The sequence below is a fragment of the Montipora capricornis genome, chromosome 3 (assembly GCF_036669925.1).
Source record: "Montipora capricornis isolate CH-2021 chromosome 3, ASM3666992v2, whole genome shotgun sequence".
Taxonomy (NCBI): Eukaryota; Metazoa; Cnidaria; class Anthozoa; order Scleractinia; family Acroporidae; genus Montipora; species Montipora capricornis.
Window position 1 is genome coordinate 14,428,777 of NC_090885.1, and position 12,500 is coordinate 14,441,276.

Genomic DNA, 12,500 nt, shown 5'->3' on the forward strand with positions numbered 1-12,500 from the left:
GCGTTAATTACCCTTTGAACAACAGAAGCAAGGCCTTAATAAAAGACTCTGACCAAGAGAGATTCAACCATCGCGTTTACGGGAAACGATCATTCTCGTCATCGGAGCCTCGGATCGACCAAAGGCTCTGGGAAACTGTATACAGGAGAACATGCGCCGTAGGGTTCTTATAGCCAAAAAATGGCTATATATTTGAACCTTAAGGCGCCTGCTCACTCCTCGTGCTAACATGAATGCACCAATTAGGGACGATTTTCATTGTTCTTCACGAAAACCAATGAGAAGACATTTTGTTTCAGGGTTCCCCAGAGCTCTTCTCTCCCGGATCAGTCAAGTGAAGAGCTCTAGGGTCGAAATTGGGGAAACGGCGAACTTTGAACAAAAATTTGCATTTCAGTTCAAAAAAAAAAAAAAATGGAAGAAACTTGTTTGTTATCAGCTTACTTTAGGCATCAAGTACTTTTTGGAAAGTTAGACAAGTTGAAGGAGATACTTTTCAAGCTTTTATGACGAGAAGCAGCCTACCATTTGTCGTTTCACGTAAACGTGATGCTTAATCTCGTCAAAAGTTTAATTAATAAAGCCGTTCGATACTTACAACGGCATCATTAAATGAAATATTCAGCAGGCTGCTCTGAGTGCACTCTCACGTCAGTCCATTTCTGAATTATGTGCACACTAACTACTTTAAAAGTAAGCTCGATCAATTATGAAACTTTGAAGACTGTCAATTGGGGCCTGTCTAGTTAAGCTCGATTACATCTTGCTCGTTTAGATATTACCTTAACGTACTTGTGACAGATATCCTGTGGGGTTACTATTGACTATTTCAGCCACTCCCTCGAGATCGATCATCCTTCCTCGATCGGTTGAGGAGTGTGATCTCCTTTCCCGAAACAGCGGGTTGGGGTGGAGTCTATATTGACCCAGTGACTTCATTGTATTTGTGGAGCAAAGCTTCTACAGACCCGGAGTTATTTTTAGATTGATTTTCCCGCGAAACCAGACCTTTCCAGCAAATCACAAGTTTTGCACGAGACATTATTACCCATGGGATTGAGAGTGGTCACTCGTACCAGTTGTACTGCTAATCGCAACTATCGACAAGGTTCCAAATATTCCACTGCATGTTTATTCACTCATCTTGTTTACAGGAAAGTATTCGAAATCTATTAACAGATTAGCATTATAGTTAACAAATGCCGGGATTAACAGACATTAACAAAGAACAGTATTTACATACCCATTGGTGTCTCTCAAATCTGCGACTAGTAGTGTCGGCTTCAACGATCTTATCAATCAATTACGTAAGGCATTGTTACGTCATGTCACATAAAAACGTCACGCATTAATTTCGTATTAGAACGAAACACTCCCCCGGGCACGAAAAAGTTATAACTACAGTCAAAAGTCAAAATATACTGAATTCAACTCAAGGACTTATTTACGATTATTAAAGGAAACAATCAGTTTTTTTTTCTTCAGTTTCCTCCTTCGGTATAAGAACAACCAACTTGTTCACTGCTCGCTCGACGGTAACAAAGCCTCTTCCGTGATATTCATTGACGGCTTCCCCCGGTTTGGGATTCTTGTACTGTACTTGTACTCTTCTTACTCTTCCATCTTCCCCAGGAAATGTCTTGACGACGACACCAAGTTTCCATTTTTCTTGCTCCTTCATTACAGTCATTGACAAGCTTGTTGGTAGCAGCTAAAGCCCTGGCAGCGTTGGCAAATGGCGTTCACCAACAGAGGTGGAAGGATTGAAGCGTCAAACCCTGAACCTCCTTGACAGATTGTAGCCTTTTTACGGCCTCAACGAATCAGATCTACCAGGATAGAACCTTGAAAAATTTAAGGAAGAGTGTACGATTTGTTGAAGCCGTAAAAAGGCTACAATTTGTCAAGGAAGTGCAGGGTTTGACGCTTCAATGGTAGTAATGGTAGTGAATTTATATAGCGCATTTTCTATTAAGATATTCAAATGCGCTTTACAAGCAAGGGATCTATTGGCGAGATCGGACATCAGCATATATAGGCGCCCCTGGCAGCCGCTATCAGTCCATTAGCGATCTCACCCAGCACATGAGTGAATGAAATGAGTCCTGACCACAACACCGGGAGCTCCATGCCCTACTCTTTACGAATAGTGTGTGGGTTCTTTTACGTCCCACTGGGTTGTGAGCATTGAAAGGTTGTGAGACGGGGCCTACGGTTTATAGTCCTTATCCGAGAAGTCTTAACCATTTGCGGATGTATTTACAAAGGTAGCACTTTCTCCTCAGTTATTTTAAAACCAGGAGTGTTGGTCCGGCTGGGAGTCGAACTCTCGACCTCCCACATGACAGCCCGATGCTCAACCAATTGAGCCACCGGTGCGCGGTGACTAGTTCCTAGTCAAATCTTACTTCAGTAAGAACCAGTCTAAAAAGAGCCGAGCTTGATCTGTGAAAATGCTGTTACATAGAACAAGTATTGGAGTTGTACGCTTCTTGTTAGTGGTTCCCGCCGGTGATTAATTTAAAAGATGTCAAAGTGAAATGAACGATAAAGATACAAAGTTTACAGACAAAGTTTAACAACAACAACAACAACAACAACAACAACAAAAAACTAATTAAACTTAGTAGTAAAACAAAAGCAGAATTTATATTTGAGATAACAAAGGCCACTTTGCCATGTCTTATTAACTCTACAACACCGTTTTGCGTAATGGTAATGTTACGCTACCAAATGAAACACCAATAATGAACGATTATTGCGCTTGTAGGAATTTGCAGGAATCCAGGCGCTTGTAGAAATTTCACAAATCCACGCGGGGCTGCAGGAATCCTGAAATAATAAGACAATTAATACTGTAGCTTTATTTTTGTTGAATGGTCATTTACAGGTTGCTTTTTCCAGTTTATTAGCCAAAGATACTATTAATTAAGCCTGGTGCTAACTATTGACAACAGCAGAAGGACAAGTATCAGACGATTCACAAATATTCAGGGCGACAAATTGACCGACTCTCAACTGCATGAGTAGCTTCATAGCTCACTTAACTAAGAGCACTCCACTGGCATCACAGAGGTCGTGGGTTCGAATCCCGGACCGTTTAAGTCACCTGAATTCTTCAGGTGTCTATAAAGAGGCAATTGCTTAAATTGTCTAGTTAGTTCGATCATTCGGAAAACTGCCTTGCAGGAAAAATATGACATCATTGCAGGAATCCAAAGGAATTTGTAGGAATCTACTACCATATACGGTGAACGGAAATATTCAATAATCTTGTTACGCTTTTCGCGGTACGTCCGTTGCTTTTATTATGTCTCACAAGGACTGGGAACTACCAAATTCACGAATTTGAGTGGCTGACATTTAATTATGGAAGTGCCAAAAGCATGATGAGAAAAAAAGGTAAGGAGGACGAGCAAACTTTGGCAGAATTAAGTTCAGCTCATCACCACTCCTCGCCTTTCGCAAGCAAAATGTCAGTTAGTACAAAGCAGTTACATTAACGAATTTAAGTGTTCTTGTGTCCATATAATAAACATCTTATTAACCGAGCTTAGTCAGTCTGTATGGGAGAATCTTGACACCGGTCGTATGTACAGACCTCAATGCGTTCGGTCTGTACTCACGACCTCGGTCGAGATTATCCCGAACAGACCTCCTGCTTGGTTAAAAACAAGACGCACTCATTAACGTGACGTAATAGGTCACCATTGCAACTAGAGAGTCATCTAAGAAGGATAAACTTTGCAGAGTTATCTTACCCTGCCAATTACTTACCAACGATAAAAATGGGGGGTCACCGAGTTTGTTTTGAGATATAAGCGTTTAAATACAAAATATAGCTGAATACAATGATTATTTACAAGTCTCTTCTGTAGCCACAGTGACCTACTACGTCACATTAAAGAGTGCTTCTTGTTTTGGTGCCATGCTACTGCAGTTACGCGAGACAATTCTCCCAAACAATACAATTTGCTAAGTGTTGAAACTGATTTGAGTCTCCTTTAACGCTTCACGCGAATCGGTCGTAATTTAGAGATACAGACAGCTAAATTGTCAAAATCGAAAGCGTTTCCTGATCAAGAAATGCACAGAAATTTACCACCCCACGTTTGGAGTTTAATTAATCAGGCTTTGAGCTGCTGAGCCAATCAAGAATGATAAAAAGAATAATGCGCATAGCATGAGCTGGTGAAACGTATTTACTAAACGCTATGATTGGTTTATTTTGTCGTCTGCGTAAGTTGTGACTATCGGAAATAAATGGCCAGGTTTTGGTTTGCAACACCAGAACTATATCTCCCACTAGGACAGGTGATAACACTGGTCTGAATACAAATGACATACCACATTTTCCTTGAAGTCTGAGGGTGCACCACAAAATTAAGCAAGAACAAAAATATCACCTCCTTAGGGTATAAGAGGGGCAAAGCAATTAGCCACCCCTTTCAGCTCTTAGTTCTCTTTAATGGAAGTAGGTTGATTGAAATGCGGCGATTTTTAATAGAATGGCAGAAGTGACGACGACTGCTAAGCTCAAAAACTCGCGCCATCTTTTCCGGCTATCGAAGAGCAAACCCAAAACCAATCGTTGCTTGCAGACGCAAATCGTTGACCAAACTTATACATGTAGTCGCTTTTCATCGCGTTGTATGCTCGTTCTGTAGTTGGTTCAAGTGAATCCGTAGAATTTGGATTCAAGACATAATTGGAAAAGCACCAATGGATAATAATTTTATTACGGTTATATGCAGTTAAGTTATTGCCTTGCAATTTATTACTGACAAATGACAATTCTTCTTCGAAAGTATGTCCCCTTCTTGTGACGTTCGCCACAGAAAGCCTTTAGTCGAAGATCATTTCACGCCAATTGGCCTTGAAACAATTGGGCCGAGAGCGTAAATAAGTAACGTTGATAACGTTAAGTTATTAATTATTTTTATTTATTTATTTTTTGTCCGTTTTGATTTTTTTATTTGATTTACAAATAAAAAGGCAATACAATTATTTGTGAACCTCTTACGAACCATGCGCGAGGGCCGTATTGAGGAACATTGGCTCGAGGTCGTGGCAGTACGGACTGAGCGCACCAAGGTCCGAACAAAAACGAGCCGAGGGCCAATATTCCCCAGTCAGGTGCCGAGCAAGTGAAGTTAGTAAGTTGTTCATTATATGGCATCGTTTCTTTGAGCGATCAGACACTTCTCCGCTTGTTGAAACTTTCATCTGCGAACTTTGAACGGTTACCTGTACATGTAAAACTAAATTCCGCTTGCGATAATCCTACTTCAGTGATAACTGACAACAATAAAATAAATTCTGCTTTTTCAAAACTACTTGTGTTTCGCTCAACTTGACTGAATTTCCCGGGAGGGGGAAAAATACGGGAACGGACCGTTTCCACGGTAATGGTCCATGCTGTAAAATCCCGACCGAAAACCAGCCAATCAGACTGCTCCATTTAGCCCCAGAACTGATTGCCATATAATAAAAGTGTACACTGCCGCGGTTGATTAATATTAGAGACATGTTGAGGAATAATCTTCTGAAATGTAATTCTTAAATCTTTGATTTCGTGTCTTTTAAAGACAAAACATGTCTCAACCTCAAAGAGCCGTTTATTTTTCACGCAACTACCGCTATTTTAAAAGTTACTGATATAATTTGTCTGTTGAGCTGCAGACATTAACCGATGTACTCTCATCGTCATTGCTGGATGAGTCAATCTCCTTTGTCTTCGCTTCACACTGTTTCCGACTTTCAGCGGGCTCTTGTTTGCCCATGGAATTGCGTAGACCACTCATTCCCATCATACTTTGGGGCGTGAGAGGTATCCCGTAAGGGAAACAGGGATATTGAAAACTCCCCATCCTCATACAGTTCAATGCTGCCATGTGGCCATTGGGAGACGAATTCAAACGTACTCCTTTGACTTCAGCAAACGGAGGTACTACAGGCAAATGGAGAACAACTGGAAGGTAGTGAGTACCGGATGGGTGGAGGGCATATGTTGCTGCTGTGTACGGGCTGGCGACGTAAGGGGTTCTTGGCGAGATAGGAGTGGCAACGAAAGGCATGTCAAGGCTACTGTTAAGCAACTTGTGGTTTCCACCAGAATTTTCACTTCCACATCTACTGCCATCCACATCTCTGTCGGACATGTTGCCATTAGAAGAAGTGTCTTTTCCTTTGTCTACAGCACAGCTTTCCATATGGGAATAAGGAGAATCATTTCTAACCAATGCACTCCCCACCCCTGCAGATACCTTACTTTTCTCTTTATTTGGAATGGTTGTTTCTTGTGCAAAATGACAATTGTAGTGATCACTTTCGCAAGAAACGCTCAAACTTCTCTCAACTTCCTGTGGACGTTGACGGTAGCTTCCATTGCTGTCATAGGGATCATCTTCGCGCATACGCTTGGATAAGAAATTCTCACTGGAGGAAGCCTCGCCCGTATAGGTTCTTTTGCATGACAAGGAATGGTGATCTACCTTTGAGGGCGAACTATCGGTTCCACCGTTGCATGTTTCATCAGACTTTCCAGACATGAGCTGCAGTTCCTGCTGAAGATGACCCATGAGTCGCCGAAAACAAGGTTGTTGGAGATCCATGGCTTCAACATTCGTGAGACAGTGAAACACCTCTTTTATGCAGTCTTTAAAACCATTGCAGTAGTTTGAAATGACCTCAGGTTGCTCACTGGGTGCTTGCTCATTTGTGGTTGTTACCTCCTGATGTCCTGTAACCGACAAGAAGCATAATCCATTATAACGAAAAACTAGAGAATCGAGGCAAGAAAACGAGAGGGGTCGTTGGCGTTAAAAAAAACAACAACAACAACAACCAATAAAAAGCAGCCGTCTAAAGCTGGACAATATACATCGTGATGTGACAATTAAAATTACATGACAATTAACAGAGGTCCACTTGAACCAACCCAGAGGTTAATCCGGTTCACATATTCCTACATGCAGTTGCTTCCTCTGTAACTTAAGCAGTATCTGATCAATGTAGATCGAAGCAGCATAATTTACCGGTGCTTCTACATTGCAACGTGGAATCCCCCTCCCCAAATATACATGTAATACTCGAGTTACGAACTGAACTACGAAACTTTAAGCTCCTAATTTGTCGAAAAGGCCAAATGTACAGAATCAGTACTCTTTTGGAAAGACATAATTACTTTGATCGCTTGAAGCATAGACAGGGGCACCCAACGTCAATTTTCGGAAAATATCTGTTCGGAAGACGATTTGAGATCTAGAATTTTCGGAAAATTTGTTGTAAAATTTCTTGCTTGCCTGCCTCTCCTAGGATTTTCGAACATATGAAAAATGGTACAATTGCCTATTTTAAAAGGATTTTTACCCTAAAAAGGTCACCTAGAATTTTCGGGAGCCTTTTTTCTGGCTAAACTTTTCGAAAAGGTAAGTTTTGATCCCTATAATTTTCGGATCACTAGACTTTCAGCTAGGAAATCCGAACAGATGACACTTTTTAGGGGATAAAATTATCCCTATATCTACCGTTTAAATACTAATATACGTTTAACAATGCTATGTTTAAGTGGTTTTGAACAATATTGTTGGGTGCCCCTGGCATAGAGGCATGCGTGTGAGCTGTTCAACTTGTAATGGCTCCTAATCCGTACAGGGTTATGAAATTGCCAATAAAACAGGCCATAGATTTTTGCTGATTGTTAACTCGTCCATGAAGACCCGTTCTCAGTAAAAATGTGAAATAAAAAGTGGGGTGTTACTCTACTCATTCCGGAGAAAATAGCCATTCCTTGATGGATTAAGCTGGACATCAATGAAGATCGGCCATTTTTTTTTAATCATGTCTTCAATTCATTTATCAGGGTAAACAATAATAACTATTTCATTCATTATAAGATCACCTTGATTATTAAGGTTATAATCGTCCCGTTTCTCTGAATCTAAGTCTTGCTTCCCAGTGATTTCCTGGAGTTTTTTGATGTAAATGATTGTTTTCTCCAAGATCTCCGCCTTTTCCAGCTATAGTAGAAAACAAGCAAATATCACTCAAATTAGCAAACAATGTGTTGTGCTACTAAGGTCATACCATATACCAAATGAGGTTATTCTCCTATAATATAACAGGGTTCGTACTCTTTTAAGCTCTTCAAATTCCATATCTTTCAATGACTTTTCCCATATGACCTTCTCTAGCTTTCCATGACCTTACGTTTAGCACATCACATAACAAAATTTTCCAAACTATAGCCTTATTTTAGGATATTTTCTGACATAACTCAGTTCAAATTTGAAAAAAATAACGACCTCTGTCCGCCAAACTTCTAATTGTTTGCTAGAAACTCGTCTTTATTTCATTTTATCCCTCTTTGATAAACTGCAAATTGACTAATATACCATTTATTATTATAATTTTCCATGACTTTCCATGACCGACCATAAAATTACATGACTTTCCAGGCCTGGAAAATTAAATTCTTACATTTAATGACTTTCCAGGTTTTCCACGACCCGTACGTACGCACCCTGTATAATAATGTTCTTCCCCCTGTGGTTTTCAATTATGGCTAAACTGCACTAGGTTGATAATTAGGCCCCTGGTCCATCTCATAGCACCCCTTGTAAACAATCTGGACACTGTTCCGTCTCTAGTGAGTTAGAATAACTTTTTCAACCTTTAATTTGACTTTATAAAGAAAACCTGAGCGATCATCAAACTATTTGTTCAGCTCCCAGCATTGTCATTGATGTTACCTGTTTTGAATCTGATGAACTTGGCAAGAGCTGGGCTATTTCAGACATACTTATATTCATTCTATCTCTTCTTCTTTTTTCAGTGAGTTTATGGGAATACTCCACCTGTAGAGTGCACAGGAGAAAAGTGATTATTTATACATGTATTTATGCACATATATATTTGACTCTACACAAGTGGAACATGAATAGCACCACAGTGTGAAGCTTGAAGTACATGTATGAGTTGAACCGACTTCTGGTTTACTTCAGTAAGCTTTGCAGGAGAAGGCAAGAGCAGGGGACCTTACAGTTTCCCTTTGAGAATGACAATATGACAATGACAACAAGTTTATTTGAGATGCAAAAAAAAAAAAAAAACCTGTTACGATAGGCCAACCCTATATTGAAGTTTCCCTAAATAAAAATATAAGTCATATAAGGACAATGTACAATAAAATGTATAAAACATGGAATTGGAAATTATTTACAAACTTATTTGGTACTGACAATCAATACAAGCGATAGAAAAGCTAATGCACTCTTAAACGGCTCATGCAGCCTCAGCCTCAACAATAGACCCTGGTAGGCTATTCCAGTTCCGCACAATTTGAATAGGAAAAGAGTATTTACATGTATATAGATTGCACTTAGCTGGCTTAGTGTATAGCTTGTATGCCATTGGGTGGTTTACATGGGTTGAATTGCACTCAATTAATCTTTATGGCCAGATCCAGGACTTTACTGGATGTTCATAGTGTGATCACACAGTTAAGGTTGCTTACTACAGTTTTCCTGAGAAAAAAACTCAAGTCATTAAGTAAAGTACAATCATCTGGGTGAGTGTAGTCCCGAGAAGGACTGTTTGAGATGACATTGACTGACGTTTCGACAACCTGAGCAGAAGTCATCTTCAGAGTCAAGAGGACTTCCGCTCAGGTTGTCGAAACGTCAGTCAATGTCATCTCAAACAGTCCTTCTCAGGACTACACTCACCCGGACGATCGTACTTTACTTAATGATATGACTCCTGGGTTCAAACCATTTACAAAAAAATCAAGATTTAGAAATGTGTGAAATTAAGGCAACAAGATGTCTCTTCTATTGATGTAAAATGTAATTTTACCTAACAAATAAATGTAAATCAGGGGAAAATGCTAAATATAGTGACCAAGCTCCTGGAGGGGGGACTGGAACCTAGACACTTCAAAGGCCTTTTCTCAAAAAAACTAGCTGCAAATTTTAACCCTGGTTGTACGGCTAGCTTTTGAGAAAAAGGCATTTGAAATGTCTAGTTTCCAGTCCCCCCTCCAGGAGCTTTAGACACTATATTTAGCATTTACCCTGATTTGCATTTATTTGTTAGGTAAAATTACATTTTACATCAATTGCAAGACCAACACTTCAGAAGAGACATCCTGTTGCTTTAATTTCACAGATTTCAAAATCTTGATCTTTCCCTTCAGAAAACTGTAAGCCACCTTAAGCCTATCCACATGCAGACAACCCCAAGGATGTGAGAGCACATGATGTCACCTTATTTTGAGACAGTTGTAATGACCGATTCAACTGATAGAGGAAAATGTTCCATGAGAACTTCAAATCACGACGCTTCTTTTGGAAAATTGATTTTATGGACAGCCACATAAATAAAGTTCACTCATTGAACAACTATTTTCTGCATTGTCCTGAGCGGATCTGATGGGTTTTTGGGACGCTTTGATTTCCCTTTCAGATCTGACGCGTCGTCACATGCAATATAAATAGACATGGCCTACAACTTCCAAGATCGCTCACGGCCGAGTGCCTCCAGAATTTAGCCGGATTTCTGCCACTTCCAGGTCCTCAAAATCCTACTTGATTTTCAGTTTTCGCTCAGGTTTTTGCTATTGTTAGATGATCAGGACAGAACCGGGCCATCATTGGAATTTGATCAGATCAAATTAACCAATCAAAAAGCACAGATTACTAATTTTCTCTCTTGGGGGAATTTGAGCTTTTTGATTGGTTAATTTGATTTGATCTGAAGGGGAAATCAAAGCCTCCCAAAAACCCATCAAATCACTGAGGACAACGCAGAAAATAGTGGGTAAGTGAAATTTACATGTATTTATCTGGCTATCCATAAAATGAATTTTCCGTAAGAAACATCACGATTTGAAGTTTTTGTGGAACATTTTCCTTGATCAGTTGAATCGGCCATTACAACTGTCTCACAATAACGTGATGTCACGCACTCTTGCATCCTTAGGGTTGTCTGCCTTTGGCCTATCATCAAAAACAGAATCTATTTCCAGACAAGATTACTTTACCAAACTTGTGCATGAATGATTGCTTTGCAATAATTAACAAACACCGAAAATATCATGACCACTGCTTCCCCCAAAATCGATGATGCGAAAATGGCACATGGTTTCATCCTCGAGTTATGGGGAAGGGGGCATTTCTCTTCCATTTTAATCTGTCCAAGATTGTAGCCAAACGAAACATGGCTTGTCAGAGAAAATGAATGAGATTTTTTATGCCTTGGATTAACTAATATTACAGTGATATTTAGGGGAGTCAGTAATATAGTTTACAAACAATCAACACATTTTGACCAAGAAGAATGGCACAACAACTCAATGGTGTTAATTCAATTCTCAACCAGGACATAAGTATGTGTACATCCAAAAAAGGAAATACCGTAAAAGATTATGTGACCTAAGAGGCTCAGCAGACTCAAGGTGAAATTATGTAACAGTCATGGAGACATGGTGATCAGTAATCAGTGAACTCCTGGCAGAATAAGTAACAAGTTGAAATATGTATAGGGCAAATGTGTTGGCCACTATTTATTGGGTTTTTTTTAAAACTAGGAGACCTTGTGGCCGTACATGTAATTCCAGAGCCTGGGAGCAAATCGCCATAATTAACATTGTTCTTCAGTAAACCTAAAATTGACGAATTTCTTTTCCTCTTTCAATCTTTCATTCACTGAATTGTATTGAAATTCTGTGTTAGTTAAAAATAGACTTGACTAAACTGACTTGATTTTCAAGATTCTTCATTTTCCTCAGTATCTTAAAGAAGTCGGTACCCCTATATAGGCTATTGTAGCTTAACCTTTTCACTCCCAAGAGTGACACTTATAGATCTTACTCTGTCTAACGCCAGACTATTTTACTCATCAATGGGGAACCCCACGGAAGTGAAAGGGTTACAGTAACTGCCATAACCGATTATTAATAAATCACAAAATAAAATGAACAATAACGATTGGACCCACAACTCTGAAACAACTCGAACATACAAGGATAAGTTATTTATCTGTTAGGGACAAAAAGAAAAATTAAAATTAACTTTATAGTCTGCATGAGGGGAGCCTCAAGACATTTTTTTCATAAATTATCATTTTCATGCAATATTTAATTCAGCTAAGATAAAATAATTATTGCACAAAATATGAAAAAAAGTGTCCTGGCGATCCCTTGACCTTAAGTCAGCGTTTAGTTCTTTACTAGAGTTTTTTTTTAAGAAACTTTGGTACATAAGCATTAATATTAGTGAACTGTTCTAGTCCTCTTAGAAATGCTGGATAACCTTCTTCATCAAAAACTTATAATGACTTGATATTATATTGAACTGTAGTACACTGAAATTAATAGGGCTATAACATTTTAGTTTACACATGTCATTTAACTGAGGAAAGTTCCTCGGACCTCTTCTGATGGCCTCATGAACAGATGTTTCATCGCAACGCCTTGTCTTATACCACTTCCCTTACGA

The 12,500-nt window shown here is 39.3% G+C and overlaps 1 protein-coding gene and 1 long non-coding RNA gene across 2 annotated transcripts in view; one reads left to right on the forward strand and one right to left on the reverse strand.

The window, feature by feature from the left end:
- The window catches only part of LOC138042327 (uncharacterized), a 7,006-nt gene extending 1,706 nt beyond the window's left edge, over positions 1-5,300 (forward strand). The window contains exon 3 of the long non-coding RNA XR_011130983.1: positions 1,633-5,300. This is a non-coding gene — a long non-coding RNA (uncharacterized lncRNA). The remainder of the gene's footprint in view (positions 1-1,632) is intronic.
- Positions 4,722-12,500, reverse strand: part of LOC138042325 (transcription factor cwo-like) — an 8,371-nt gene continuing 592 nt past the window's right edge. Inside the window, exons 2-4 of the mRNA XM_068888177.1 lie at positions 8,754-8,858; positions 7,904-8,021; positions 4,722-6,742 (exon numbers count right to left, since the gene is read on the reverse strand). Of these exons, the coding sequence (XP_068744278.1) occupies positions 5,652-6,742; positions 7,904-8,021; positions 8,754-8,858 (1,314 nt within the window). The 3' untranslated portion in view covers positions 4,722-5,651. The remainder of the gene's footprint in view (positions 6,743-7,903; positions 8,022-8,753; positions 8,859-12,500) is intronic.